Source organism: Chrysochloris asiatica, unplaced genomic scaffold (assembly GCF_000296735.1).
Source record: "Chrysochloris asiatica unplaced genomic scaffold, ChrAsi1.0 scaffold00054, whole genome shotgun sequence".
Taxonomy (NCBI): Eukaryota; Metazoa; Chordata; class Mammalia; order Afrosoricida; family Chrysochloridae; genus Chrysochloris; species Chrysochloris asiatica.
In genome coordinates, this window is record NW_006408572.1 from 4,915,808 (window position 1) to 4,930,728 (window position 14,921).

Genomic DNA, 14,921 nt, shown 5'->3' on the forward strand with positions numbered 1-14,921 from the left:
CTTGGCTGGAGCTGAGGGAACTGCGTGAGACCGGGAGGTATAGGTGGGCCTCGGCTGCTCAGCTTCCCCTCTCCTCAGCTGGAGGCGGGGACACAGGCATATGCAGCATACTTCGGCTGAAACGCAGCCAGCTGTGTGGCGTTCTCAGCAGTCTCAGCAGTGTGGGCTGGGCCTGGAAGTTTAATTTCAGCCCTGCTAATCACCTGTCTTTCAGTGTACAAGGCTTGGCCCAGTGCCACATTCCTAGGTGTCGTCGACAGGTGTCTGAGCTACAAGAGCAAGATTAATCCAACTGCTGTCTGCATGAAGTCCCAGCCTCCTGCCCTGTCCTGCCCCAGAACCCACCACAGCCAGAAGCTGGGCTCCTGTGACAGTCTCGTGCTTTCAAAGCCCTGGGACTATGAAGGGCCAGGTGAGCAGCCCTCTGGGTCTCAACTCAGTTCAACTTTGGTGGGACTTCTTGGAAAATCTGGCTATACAGCAGCATGCTGCTAGAATGGATTTAAACTCTATGATACCAGGATAACTCCATAAACTTGTCAGCATCCCAGAGAATACAAACCGCCATTACAGTCCAGTGCCACACCTGAGCTCTGTTAATACACTAGGGGGCTTCAAAAAGCGTGTAGAACTCCACTCTTTTAATTTTTTTTTTTATTGATAGACATTTTTATTTTATTTTAAACTTTTTATTGTGAGTTAGGTGAAGGTTTACAGAGCAGATCATTTTCCATTTAACACTTGATCCCCATTGTTTCCCCTCATTGATTATAATCCCCAGGATAGCACATAACTCACCCCACTTCTGTGTTTCCTGTCTCCACTCCTCCTCTTTCCTAACCGTTCTGAACCTTGTCCTAGGCAAATGTTGCCCCTTTGACCTCAAATGGTAGGTGCTCTAAGGTGTGCCTACCTCCCTAGTGTTACTGTTTCCCTTGCAGACCTACCTGTCTATTCGTTTGGCTGCACATTGAGCCACATGGGGGAGAGTTCATTTCCAGACCTGACGTGTGGCTAAGGGCCTGTCTTGGGACCCCATCAGTCTCTATCTGACTACTAAGTCTGGTCTTTTTAAAGCATTAACTTTTTTAGTTTTGTTCTGCATTTTCTTCTACTCTATCCAGGACCTTCTAATTTGATTCCACTCAGAATAAACTCTATTTTCTTTTAACTCTATATATTCCACTTTATAAAATGGTGTTGACCTAATGACCAGCTATAAACCAACCTCACAGGGTTCCTTATTAAAAACTTGCTTACACAAAATTTTATGACGATCTAATAGCACTTGAATTATTTCTGCATTGTCTGCTTTCAGTTGACGAAACACCTATAGCCGATACGATAGCATCCTGACCGGACATGGTTACCTAAGTGGAGATGAAATGACAATTTTCATTCTGCATACCACCCAACAGAGCAGGTAAATGTCTGAAACCACCCAGCTCCACTCTGCATCCAAATTCGGAGAGTGCCTGTCTAACCACAATGAAGACCCCTCTAAGGCTGCTTACCCTTGTCAGAGCCCTGTTGTCATCTACAGCTCCAGGGCTCAGTGGCAGCTTTCTCCCCACCTGAGTTCTAAGAGTTCTTCTAGAGTCACGAAGGAAATCCTCCCCACCGCTGGTCCAAGCAGGAAAGACAGCAGGCAGCACAGAGCCCCAGGTCACAGGGCGAGTGAGTGGAAGGGCAGAACCAGACGCCAGACTGCAGCTCGGGAACTCTGTGAGAAGCCAGAGCTCGCCTTTGGAACATGTGCATCTGGGCACTTCAGGAGGTCTGGCGAAGCGGGTGACTATGGATACTGGATGGGCAGCAGGGCTATTTTCTGCACCTCTGTAGATGGCTACACTGATTCATGCTGCACCCATTTAAGATGCGTTTAGCCCAGCTTACCAGCACCAGCGCAGCAGGCCCCTCATCGCAAGCACATGCAGGGCCCCTTCCAGCTCATCACACAGTAAGTGCTTTCTCGTCAAACCTAAGGTCCCAAGTGCAGGGGCTAGGCTTTGTCCTGAAACACTTCCAACACCTAGCATAATGCTGGTGGACACTGGGCAAGTGTGTAACCAGTACCATCCACATCTAAAAGGAAGGTGAACATGTTTCCCTGTTCACTGTACTTAAAAAAATTAAAGTGAAGGTATAAACGCTGAAGACCATTCTGTAACTCAACTGGACTGTGCGCTTCAAAAACTCCATCCACATTAAACACTGCTCTGGATTAAAGAAGACTGGAGTCCTGGGGTGGCGCTGTGGGTTAATGCACGGGACTGCAAAGCTGGCTTGAACTGACTCAACTGCACTTAACAACAAAAACAACAGAGAAGAGCCAACTGCAGTACACGGACCTGTACCAGAACAAAAAAGCATTTCTTTCAAAAACTGTTGACAAAATGGAAACATGAATTACACGTTAGATAGTGTTGTACTGACGAGAAGTCTTCTACATTTCCTGAATTTGATCATTATGCTAGCGCCATATGAGAGAATGTCCTTATTCTTATAAACTACACACTAAAGTGTTTAGGGGGTAAAGGAACATGATTATGCAAACGGTTCTCTAACAGTCATGGATGGGAAGAGGAGGAAAGGAGGGAAAAAGAGAAGAATGATAAAATATTGCAAAATGTTCTTTATTCTATCCTGGAAACAGTTGTATCATTCTTAAATTATTTCAAAAAAGAAGCTGAATCTGTTAAGGGGTGGGACGGAGAAGATTCCTTCTAAATATGTGGTCAGCATGAGTCCAAAGGATGATGTCTGTGCTTGGCGGAGGACTGAGGACAGCCCCGTTCACAGCGCTTTCCCAGTCTCCAGATTCTGGAATAATTAGCACTGTCACTTGCCTGCTGGGTCCGAGGAAGCTGGGAGGAGTGAGGATTGAAGCAGCAGGTCAGAGTTGGCAAGGGGCCTGGGGAGACTGCAGCTGTGGTTACCATTACTCCCGACTGAAGGTTGGGCAGGAGTGCCAGGCTCAGAGCATCAAGGGCTCTATGGTTAGGGCCTCATTGAATTCTCAGTCGCCCTGAGAGGTTGCACCGGTTGGTTATCCCTCTGTTGTTATGTGTTGTCAAGTCAGTTCAAACTCAGCAACCCTGTACAGGGTTTCTGAGGCATCCTGGTGGGTTTGAACTGCTGACCTTGTGGTTATCAGTCCAGTGTTGATCCTGCAGTGCCACACCAGGACTCCAAACCTCTATTAATGAAGTGAATTACTTCATAGGGCTCTTCTACCCAGGTTTTGTAACGATGTGACTTTTCCCCCATGCTAGGTCTGGGTAAGAGAAGATGGGGGTAGGTGTTGATAGGATTATATGATTCGGTTGTGAGTGACTGTTAACAGGATTAATTGTGATAGCAAAAACCTGGAATTCGAAAGTGGGTTTAAAAGGGGCCATCTAAGAAGCAGTAGCAGAGCGCATCCTTTGGGCCCTGAGATCCCTATGCATAGAACCTCCTCAACCCAAGAGCCAGAACTGTGGCATCAGAGGAGCGGCAACAGAACCATGACCACAGCATGGGCGAGAGCGATGGGCTTTCAGGCTCACAGAGCAAGTAAAGTTGGGCGACTGCCTTCAAGCAGGAGACTCACTTGTGAAAAGTGGTATCTCCAGGCATTAATGGGGGGCGGGGGGCAGGTTTGCTGACCCATGGAGCTAGAGCTGAATGTCTTCAGATTTATAGTGGAGTGGAGTGCCTTTGGGCATTTACCAGGAGCCCTAAAAGAGCTTTCCGGGTGGCACTACGGGTTAATGTACTGGACTGCAAGGTCGGTTTGAACTGTAAGGTTGGCGCTTCAAGCTCACCAGCCACTCCTCGGAAACCCCGTACAGGGTCACGACGAGTCAGCTTCCGTAATATACCCCATAACTGGGTATGGTGTCTGAATTCTGAGTGGCCACAGCAATGAATTACCAGACCCAGCTGAGAAGTGGAGAGCTGTGGGAGGGAGGCTGCTACCTTTTTTGACAGGGATGCGGATTCAGAGGGAGAAGCTTGGCCTCCTTCAGAAGCAGGATTCTTAACCATACAAACCTACTGCTGCCTTCAGATACATAGGTCTAAGCCCATTCTAGTTTCTAAACTCTCCATTCTACAAACAGAGATCCTTGCACTACTGGGCCACTTCCTCAAAACACTGCCCAGTAAAAGACGGAGCGGTGTGTGGGAGGAAGGGGGCCCTGGAAGCTGCACTGGGTTATGGAACCCAGGGGTCAAAGCCTCAGGCCTCTTGTCGGCCCCATCTCCTTCCTGCCCAACTCACACTCCTCATGCTTTTTGGGAAAGTACAGTGAGAGTCCTAGAGCTCACATGATCATTAGACGGAAACCTGCGTTCATACCAGATGAGCTCTTCATTTGACAGACAAGGAAACAGGGACTGTTTAATCTTCAGTGGACATGAGAGGTAGAATGAGACCCTAGAGCCCCAGTTCTAGCTCCCAGCCTCTTTGAAGTTCCCCAAAAGACATCTGCTTCTCAGAAACACAGACAGGGTCACTATGAGTTGGAACCAACTGGAAGGCACTTAACATTCTGCCCGAAATGCAAGCTCTGCCTCTGAGGAATCCGTGTCAACAAGAAGTGGGACATATCAGAGGAGGACTAAAGCCCACGACAATCCTAGGAAGGGTTGGGAGGCCATGTTCCCTCTCCTGTCCATGGTAGGGCCTCTTACCCTCATCCTTGTGGCCCAGCAGTGGGGGTAGCCCAGGGGACAAACAATATGAGAGGCCACAAAGCCTCAACTATTTAAGACTAAGGTCATCTTCTAGATGGGTCTGGGTAAGAGATGGTGGGGGAAATGCTCAAACAGATAGGAACCTTGAGGGAGGCCACTGTGTTTGGTGGGCAAACACCACTCCTACTCAGAGTCTTACTGAGATATAGTAGAGTACTGCTTTCAACTAGGCCATGAGGATGGAAATGGTGGACTGTGTGTGGTACAGAGGAGAGTCCTGCACTGGGAGGGATGGGCCTTAGTGTGCCCCACTGTGACAGGACTAATGGACAAGGCACTTGTCCTCTCCGAGGCCATGTTGTGAAGGGAGCTTGAGAAGCTGCTGTGATAACCAGACACTGTGGAGCAGGAGTGCCTGGTTACCCACACAGCTCACTTGTTTCTGGGGCAGCAACTATTAAGATTGGCCTCTGAGCTAGTATTTCACCAACTGCTCCCAGAAATATCAAAAGCCCAAAAATAAAGTATATGTACAACTATGTGTATATATTTAGTTTTGCCTTTTTTTTTTTAAAGCAGCTGAAGTATTTTTTTCCTTCTAAAATGAACTGTATTATTGTATAAACATTAAAATGCTCTAGATGATGACTGTTGGTCAAATTCTGCAACAAGAATCTGCCTTGACAAAAATGTGTTCTCCAGATTACCAGAACTTCCACCCATTAGTCCTTAAAACTGTCGCTTAGTGTCTAATGTACTTCCCGTCACACAGGCTTTCACAAGCAGATACAAACAGAATCTGTGCAGGAACGAATTCACCTGCGAAGCCATGTTTTGCTGTTGACCTTCCTCCAAAGAGCTGGTTAGCATTTCAGCGTAACTTAAAACACAGCTGTCTACAGAGGTCAGGGGATGCTGCTTTAGGCACGAGAGTTGCTGCTACGAAGCTCTGCTTCAGTCTGCCTTCTTGAGACGTTGTCACTCTCCTCACGATTAGACCTGAGCCACAAAGCTGACTCGGGAGCTTCTCTTGGACCTCTCACCTACTTGCTTCTTCCTAGGGATCCTCTCCGGGGACGGATGAGCGCTTGTCTTATTAGCACCTACCTTCATGAGTCCCATCTCAGTTCTCCAGTGCTGTTACCACAGAAATACCACAAGCGGAGGGCTTTAACAAACAAATTTATTCTCACAGTTTAGGAGATTAGAAATCCAAATTCAGAGGGCCAGCTCTAGGAGAAGGCTTTCTCTCTAGAAGGTTCCCAGTGCAGGGACCCTAGGCCCAAAGGACGAGCTCAGCTCTCAGCTCTTCTTTCTTGGTCCCTGTCTGTCTGCTTTCATCACTTGTAAGATAAAAGGTGATGCAGGCTGCCCCTAGGGCTGTGACCTGAGTAAGAGCTACATCCAACCCTACTCCCCTTACCGATCACATCAGATCACATCGAAGTGGAGGATCACATAACCACCACATGACATTGTTATAGCACTTGCAAACCACTAGGAATCCTGGCCCTGCCAACTGACACATTATTTGGGGGAACACAATTCAATCCATGATAACTTACTAGTAAATTCTTTATGTAGCTGGGTAAACTTTTACCTTACATTTGGCCAGAACAACAAAATGTGAAGCTTGGTAAGGTCTAACTCATATGAGATGTTTCTTATAAAAGCACTGTTTACACACTTCTGCCCAATCTGCCCCTTATGAACCTGGCAGTCTTGTCTACAATTAAGCTCCCCTGCAGATAGTGGTTACCACAATTCATTTTGTTGTCCCAACACTTATCAAGCACTACTTACTCTGAGCTGGCCTGGGAGGAGGACACAGAGAAAACAACACGAAGCATCAGGGGCTCAGAGGCTAGAAGGGAAAATAAAACATGAAAATAAAGTGGTGTATGTACAAGGCAGAAAAGCCAGGACTAGCATGTAAGGAGGAGCCCTGATTAAGCACTTGGCTGTTAACTGGAAAGGTCTGTGGTTCACACCCACCACTTGCTCTATGGGAGAAAAGGACTGGCAATCCGCTGCTATCACGATTTTAGCCAGGAAACCTTGTGGGGCAGTTCTACCATCATCGGGGGTCACTAAGAGTCAAAATTGATTTCATGGCACTCAACAAGCCAAGTAAGGATGGAGCTACCCCACAGCTCGGATCTACACATCCAGCCTTACATTTGAGAAGGACCTGCTGCTACCCCAGACATGGTACCAGGCATCAGGGAAACCACTGTGGACCAGGAGACATGGCCCCTGCTCTCTCAGAGCTTACAGTCTAGTGAGACAAACTAGGAACAGAGAATTACAATCCAGTGTGTAGGTGTTGGGTTGGTGGGAGTGCAGTGATTTTGTAGAACACACATTTCACTGATGCAAACACAACTTCACTGGTCTCAAAATGTTTTTTGTTTTGTTTTTTTTATAAGACAAGTTTTGGGGGCCATCATTCCAACTGCCCCTGCACTCAACCAGTACAGACAGGCAGGAAGACCTGAGGTGACGGCTGTGTCTCTGCTCCTATGAACCTCACACAAAAGGAGCTGTTCAGGTGAGTAATTTGAATGCTTAAAAAAAATTAGTGTTTTGTCTTCCCTATAGTACAGCTCAACCACTTCTCCTGGTGCTCATCCAAAAGTTCGGTGCTCTATTCCCGCTGGGTGGAGATGTGGCCTTTGACATGGGACCTTACTTCCTGGAGACATCTGGACTACATGTAATTTTGATCTTACGTGGTGATTTCACAGTCTGGGTGTGGAGTGAGCTGAGACTACTTTGTAGCAGAACCCCGGGGCACACAGCCTGGCTCTGAACGTTGGGACAGTGGACAAGTCTGAAGCAGGAGGGGGAGAGGGAGTGTGTGTTACTGAGGGGGGCACAGCACAGTGCAGAGTCTGAAAGGTGGATGGATCCAGGGAATAAGTGGGCAAGTGGCAGGGAAGACTGGGGAGAAACAGGCCAGAGTCACTGCTAGAGGTGAGATCCTGGCCAGTTCGGTGAGCTTCCAAAAAGGTTTGGAAGTGATCCCAAGGGTAATGGTGATGCTTTGAAAGGGTTTAAGCACAGAAATAACAGGATTCAATTTCCCATGTTAAAATGTTCATCTTGAAGCACCTGGAGATGCTCAACATCGTTAGCCATCAAGAAAATGCAAATCAAATCCCTGAACTACTACCTCACATGCATTAAGATGGCTATAATCAAAAAAGACAGTAACAAGGATTGGTTAGGATGTGGACAAATTGGGCCCCTCAGACACAGCTGGTGGGCATGTAAAATGGCAAAGTTACTTTGGAAAGCAATCTAGCAGCTTCTCAAATGATTAAACATAGCATTGTCTTAGATCCATCAATCTCACTATGAGTTACATATAGTCCAAAGAGAAACAAAATCATATGTCAGCACAAAGAATCGTACATGATTGATCACAGTGGCATTATTCAAAACAGCAAAAAATTGAAAAACAAATGATAAGTGAACAAACAAAATGTGGCATATCCACACAACAGAATATTATTTGGTCAAAAAACAAAATGACGTAATGATGGATGAACCTCAAAACATTCTGCTAAGTGAAATAAGTCAGACAAAAGGCCACCGGTTGGACAATTCCATTTATATGCAATGTCAAGAACAGGCAAATCAGTCCAAACAGAAAACTAGCTCGCTGGTGGCTTTAGGGCTGTGGCTGTGGGCAAAGGAGGACAACGGCTCATTCGTACGCGTTTCTTTCTGGGGTGATGAGAATGCTCTAAAACTAACTGCACAACTCTCTGACTACAGTGACAGCCATAGGACACTAAACAGGGAAACCGACAGTATGAACACTATGTGTGAACAATGCAACAAATGAAATAGAAACCCATGCTGGCTGCAGTGTGCAGAAGAGGCGCTAAAGGGACGGCGCAGAAGCCAGACGTAGGACTAGGGGGAGATTCTGAGAGAGGGCTAGAAGAGGAGCGTGTCCATCTGGTGCTGGTCGCCACAAGTGCTTCTGGGGAGAAACAGAAATGAGGAATCTGCAATGATTATCAAGCAGGAAAAATGAACTTAAAACATCGCCCATAGAAGGGCTAAGAGGAACACAAAGCGTGTGTAAGCTACTGCCCTCGTTGAGCGGCCTGCCGGAGACTGTTCTGACCAGCCTCGCTCCTCAACACCAAGGAAGAGGCTCAGAGATGGAGGGCATGCTCAGGACACTGGACTGGAGAAAAAGAGGCTGGCGATAAGACAAGTACTAACTTTGGCAAACAGACTTAAAATCTTAACAGATAGTCTCTCCAATGTTCTCTGTGTTTGTAAGGAGTACTGCAAGGCTGCCAATGTCAGTATTTTTTTGTGGTTAGATCATGGACCCAGTTTTGCCTGCATGCCTCCCCCAGAAAGTCTGCCTTGGTCTCTAGCAGGAGACTGGTGAGGGCTGAAAGGCCATGGGACCAATAGGCCTAGGCTACTGGTGGGAAAAGTGTAAGAAGGGGACCCTGACCATAAGACATTTTTGTCCCATTGGTAAACCCAGAGACTAATGGAACAGAAGTAAGTCCTTGTCCACAACCACCTGTACTCCCTCAACTGTCTTCTTCCCACCTCCCTCACCTGCAACAGAAAACTAGTGCTCCTCAGCATAGTGTAGTCCCACCAGCAGAGCCACGTGATAGATGGGGAAACTAAGACCTCAGTTCATGTAACACAGCCTCCAAGTCTCTTTCAGGACCTTGAACTTCTCACTGGACCAACTCCCCAAACCCTGTCTCTTCCTCAAGAACCTGCCTCTCAACTGTGCTCCACAAGGCAAAAGCAGCCAAGAAAAGAAACCGCCGACCCCTTACATCTCAGCTGGCAGAGAAACTAGAACCGTCTCTTCCTAGAATTAGGACAATACAATGTATCACAGTCTATCTTATATTTTACGGAAGGGGAAGAGAAGTAGCAAGCTAACCAACAAGGTGCAATGCAGTGTTTGTTAGAGCGTTCAAGTCTCCTAGCCCTTATTAACAACAGTGTTTTGTATTCAATCACACCATAGTGCAGTCAACGCTCGTGTGACTGTGCTCAGGCACAAGTGAAGACTCTAGAATCCAGGTGCCTCAACACCCCAGCCAGGTACCTGTACTATCACCTCAGGGGCAGAGGCTCACAATGTCTACCTCCCAAGTTCTACTGAACTGAAGTGAAATACTTTCTCAGCTTGCAGAGGAATGCAAAAGTTAAACACATTGAAATGGAGACAGGAAGACAAAACAATCTACAGCCTTTTTGTGGCAAAATAATCAGAAAGGAGTTTAAAAATAAATGAACTACAATTTCTTTAACTATCATTTATCCATTTTTGAAAAACTCTTCAAGTATCAGAACTTGCAAGCAGAAAGAATAAATATCAATGATCACTTCTAAAGTGATAATAAACAGCAAGACCCCACCTCGGATGGATGGATTTTGTTAGTTGAACACTATGTACAACAGACAGACTATATAATCAGGATCATTTAAAAAAGAATGAGACTCCTCCTTTTGCCTTCTTCCAAAGTATATAATATATATTTAACAGCAATAAGAAGACACCACTTGCGTTTCCCCTGTAGCCAACAGGAAGAATTTTCACATATAAAAATTTAAACTTTTAAATCATTAATATTTTTAAACATAATACAGACTTCAAAATTGTTCAACATGAATTCATGACCCCGCCCCAGCACAAAAAACAAACAAAACAACCCCAAATCCAGAAGTCACAGTTTTTTGTTCCTAAACACCCCACAGCACTGAACTTGGTCTTCACTTCAAGCAGATGGCTACTAAGAGGTCCCTAACAGCAATCAATCCCCGAGGGCTGAACGGAAGCACGCTCAATGCTGTGTGTCTCTTATCTACCTGGGCGGTACTGGTGCACCTCTGAGGTCAGGTCCATGGGATTCGGCCCCCACACTAGGGTCTTGGAAGGGTGAGCTGGCAGCTTCCCTCATCTTCCCCCTCGAAGGCTGTCCAATGAGCACCTGGGAATTGACTTTTCTTGGGAAAAGGGTGCTGGTAACAGCTGTTAGGGCCAAGGCAATAGTGAGAAGTTCAGTTCTCTGCTCTTTGGATGAACTGTGTAAAACATTTCTTTTAAAAGACACAATGTTAAAAATATTAAGAAAAACATCTACAAAATCTGGAGGGCTGCCTTTTTTCTTCCAAGGGTAAAGCTTGTGGGGTGGGTGGTGGGAAAAAAAACAAGGGCCCAGAATGATTTACTCTGCAGCAAAAGATAGATAAGACAGATGCCCTTCAAAACACATCACATTCTTAAGAGGTCTTGCTGAAGCAGCAAGAGCTAAGGGTGGCTGTATGAGTACAAGCGGGAGGGGCGCCAACTCCTGCGGGGAGGTTCCTACTTGCGCCCAACCCCCTGCAAGAAAGTCAAGCTTTAGGGCGGCTGCCTTCAAGCCCATGGGCATCAGGACTCTGCCTCTGAACCAGAGCTGCTTTCCCGACTAACTTCAATCTGGAGAGATGGTAAGTTATCTAACCGGCTCTTCTTTTGGCGAGACTGTTCTTTCTCCTTAATCAGAGCCCCCCAAGCCCTCTGCAGCTCGGAGTCATCTTCCTCGGTGCCGGGCGGCCTATGCTCCGTTTTCTTCGTATTCTTTTCTTTGGTCTTGGGTGCGGATCCTAAGCGAGTCCATAAACTACCTGTTTGGGTAAGAAGGAGTCAGTGTTGGCAGTCAATGCTAAGACATGGCAGTGCTGAGGAAGCAGTGGGCCCAGGGTGCTCCCCACAGCATGCAGCCATGGCAGGTAGTCTCAGTGCCCTGGCAGCAGCTCCCTGCCTGTAAACGGAGGGACTCTGGACTCAGAGAGAGGGCATGTGTGCCCCCACACCAGCCACATCAGAGTCACCTGCCCCACATGCTCCTCCCTGGTGAGACTCACCCCCATGTGTGCCCCTCCATCCTGCCAGAAGCAGTTTCTTCCCAGATCCTGACCAACTCAAAAGGCTACACATTGATGGCAGCTTTGCTGTAGACGTCCAGAGATTATCCCCACTATATACTAATGTTTAAACGTGTTTTATTAATCTCTAATAACAGGGGAATAATTGTTATTAGATTGTATAGCACAAGATTCCTTTATGAAAAACATAGCAATCTGGGAATGAAGATAAAATGCTATGTGGGAAAAAGCAGGATATATCTGCACTAAATAGAACTAGGGGTGCTTTTCCCGCTACTTTCTAAACTCTCCATACTATTACCATGAGTTCTTATAACAGTAACTGTCATGGACAAGAAGAACTTCATTTTTGGCATGTGCTATTTCCCATCTAAGGGGTCTTGATGGTGCAGTGGGTCATGTTGGGCTGCTAACTGAAGGTCAGTGGTTCAAATTCACCAATTACTGTCTGCTCCTATAAAGATTTAACCTTTCAGAAGTCCTTAGGAACAGCTCTACTGTCCTATAGGGTTGCTAAGAGTTGGAATCAACTCATCTGGTTTTTGTTATTTCCCACCTACTGCTAAGGAAGGCGTTCCATCTATCCCCATTGTCGTCTACACTTACAATTTCCCTCCCCATCAGCGCTAAGTGTTACCAACCTGATTTCTTCTCCCGAGTATCAGAGTAGAGGCCTTTAACATCTTGCCTGGGAACACCTAACCTACTATGTACATCAGAAAAAGGCTCTCTCCGAACGACTGGGTTACTACTAAAAGCCTTTTCTGGAGAATATGGTCTTTTTCCTAACCGCTGGCGTATATCTGAAAAATAAAATAAAATAAAAGTAACTAAACATGTGGTACACTAAAGGACGTGGGGCCAGTGTGCCTGTAATGAGGGCACTAGTCCCAACACAACCACAGGTCTCAAAAACCCTCCTCTTTTCACAATCTGCCTGAATGCCTCTAGGAAATCCGTAGGTAGGAGCTTTCCAAGGGAACAATCCTCAGCTGATGGTTCCAGAAAGGAACTTCTAAGGCAACAATTTTACTGTTGTTGTTGTTAGAACCAGTAAGACTAAATCATTTATAAAACTTTCGGCTAACAAGTAATAGAGAAAAACTCTGAGGACAGATGCCAAAATCCTTGAACATAGAAGTTTTCAAAATATGTACTACGGTGAGCCAGTAAATGCAGTAAGGCTAGCAAACAGCAAAGGATCAAGGCAAGCTATCCATCCCCCCCAGAAATCTGTCTGTCCTCTTGAGTTCCCTCTAACAAGGGCAGTAACAACAAAACATTTATGAGCATGGCACTGTACTGGGCTGTTCACTCATCTCTCAGAGCAGAATCCCCATCTTTCTAGTTATGCAAACCTGAACCCTCTGTCTTCTCTCTGACTAAGCTCCTTCCTTGTCACTTCCCAATACTAACTGACTTTTGTGAAGTGTCACATTGCTATCCATTCTATCGCCACTAGTCTGACCTAGGCTCAGGCTCCATTATTACACTCCAGCCCGCCCCACCACACCCACTCTCTAGTTACGTTTCTAAAATATGAAAATGTCACGTGACTTCCATCTCAACAGTATAGGACTGCCAAATGAGAGCTTACTCCTTTTCCAAGGCCGAGCTCTAAAGCCAATTTCTCTACAGAACCTTCCAAGGCCCTCCCCACCTCACAGTAGGTCTATCTCCTCTCTTGGTTCCCACCACCTACTGCTTACAAACCTATCAGAGCACTTCTTTCCTTCTGCTTTTGGAGTACAATTATTGCAATGTGTGTACACATTTCCCCAGCTGAGTTCTATAAGTGCGGATACATCCCCTCCAAAGACTTCCAGCACTTAGCCTAGGGCCCAGCATGAAACAGGTGTGGCCAAATACATGTTCTACAAGTGTTTGCACACATAAATTATCTATAGTTCACATCTTATCTACTTATGCAACAACCCAACTTAATTTCTATTACTCTTGAGGATAAAATGTGCCAATGGCATACAGAATAAAATTACTGTTTGGGGCAAAAATGGTGAAAGCTAACAGTGTCTTATTTTTCATGTCCTGATAGTCTAAAGCTTAGAACAAAATTTAGAAGTGATATACAAAGGTAACTAAATCCGCCCACAAAAATGGCAACTTTTTACCCAGGATCCTATTCCCTTTCTGGTGCTCAAAAAGCATCCCAGAATTATAACTAAAGCACAATACCTGACTTAGTATTGCTGACCGGTGGCCTTGGACGTACGTGCTGACGTTTTTCATCTAACAGATGCCGCACATCTGCAAACTTCTCAGACGGTAATTTGCTACCAATTCGATTTTTTATGTTGCTTGTGGATAGACTATCTGCCCTCATGGAGTTCCTTTAAAAACAAACAAACAAAACGGGCACAGTTAACCAACTTCAACTGTGGGGCAAAGCCCAAGCAACAATTTAATTCATATACTTTGGAGAAAACAATTTAAGAATCCCCATCTAATATGACCAACTTTTAATTACAATAAACCATATGTTGATAATTATTTGCTTACAAAAAAATAATGATCAATCTGTTGGGAGTCTTGTCTGGGCAAGCAGGCAACCATGTTTCCCAAGGAGGTTTCCACACAGGGTATGTAAAAACAATCACACACAAGTAACCATCAGTTCCCTTCTGTGCAAACGTTAAGGAGAGACGTGCATAGAACCTACTCTGCTAGGTGGCTCCGACTACAGTCAAGAGACAAAGGAACTGCAATCTTCTTTAAAAGTTAGACTTCTTGAAAGGTTAGATAGGCACCTTAGGAAGCAATGTCTACGTTAATGAGGGAGGAACAATTGAGAAACAGAGGGTAAGAATGGTTGTACAACTCAAAAACTGTGATCAATGTTACTCAATTGCACATGTGGAAAATGTTGGATTGTTATATGTTTTGCTGTGTAGACTCTCAACAGCAACAAAATAAAATTTAGAAAGAGAAAGTTAGATTTATCATCAAAGACAACTGGGTATCAGATTTGATCTGACAACATTCTTACCAGAATGTTCTCTGAAAACTAAAAATAAGGATGTGAACAGGGTTTTAGAAATAAACCAGCTTGAGGGTTTTTTTTCCCCCTCTTCCTCCCTAAATACACCAAAGAACATCTTAAAACTGCAGCTATGGATTCCAACTCTTTGAATTGTAGATATATTAACTGCCTTCATGGAATCCGCTCATCTCCACTCAAATGCACATTAAAAATGTTACAGTTTTCCATTTTGAAAACCACACAAACAAAAATAGATAAAATAGATGAGTGGGACATACTAAAAATTAAAAACTTATGTACATCAAAA

The 14,921-nt window shown here is 45.4% G+C and overlaps 1 protein-coding gene across 1 annotated transcript in view; it reads right to left on the bottom strand.

Moving 5' to 3' along the window:
* Nucleotides 1–9,817: 9,817 nt before the first annotated feature.
* Nucleotides 9,818–14,921, bottom strand: part of LOC102826749 (chromosome unknown open reading frame, human C17orf85) — a 48,121-nt gene continuing 43,017 nt past the window's right edge. Inside the window, exons 11-13 of the mRNA XM_006863272.1 lie at nt 13,810–13,964; nt 12,258–12,419; nt 9,818–11,355 (exon numbers count right to left, since the gene is read on the bottom strand). Coding sequence (XP_006863334.1) covers nt 11,120–11,355; nt 12,258–12,419; nt 13,810–13,964 — 553 coding nt within the window. The 3' untranslated portion in view covers nt 9,818–11,119. The remainder of the gene's footprint in view (nt 11,356–12,257; nt 12,420–13,809; nt 13,965–14,921) is intronic.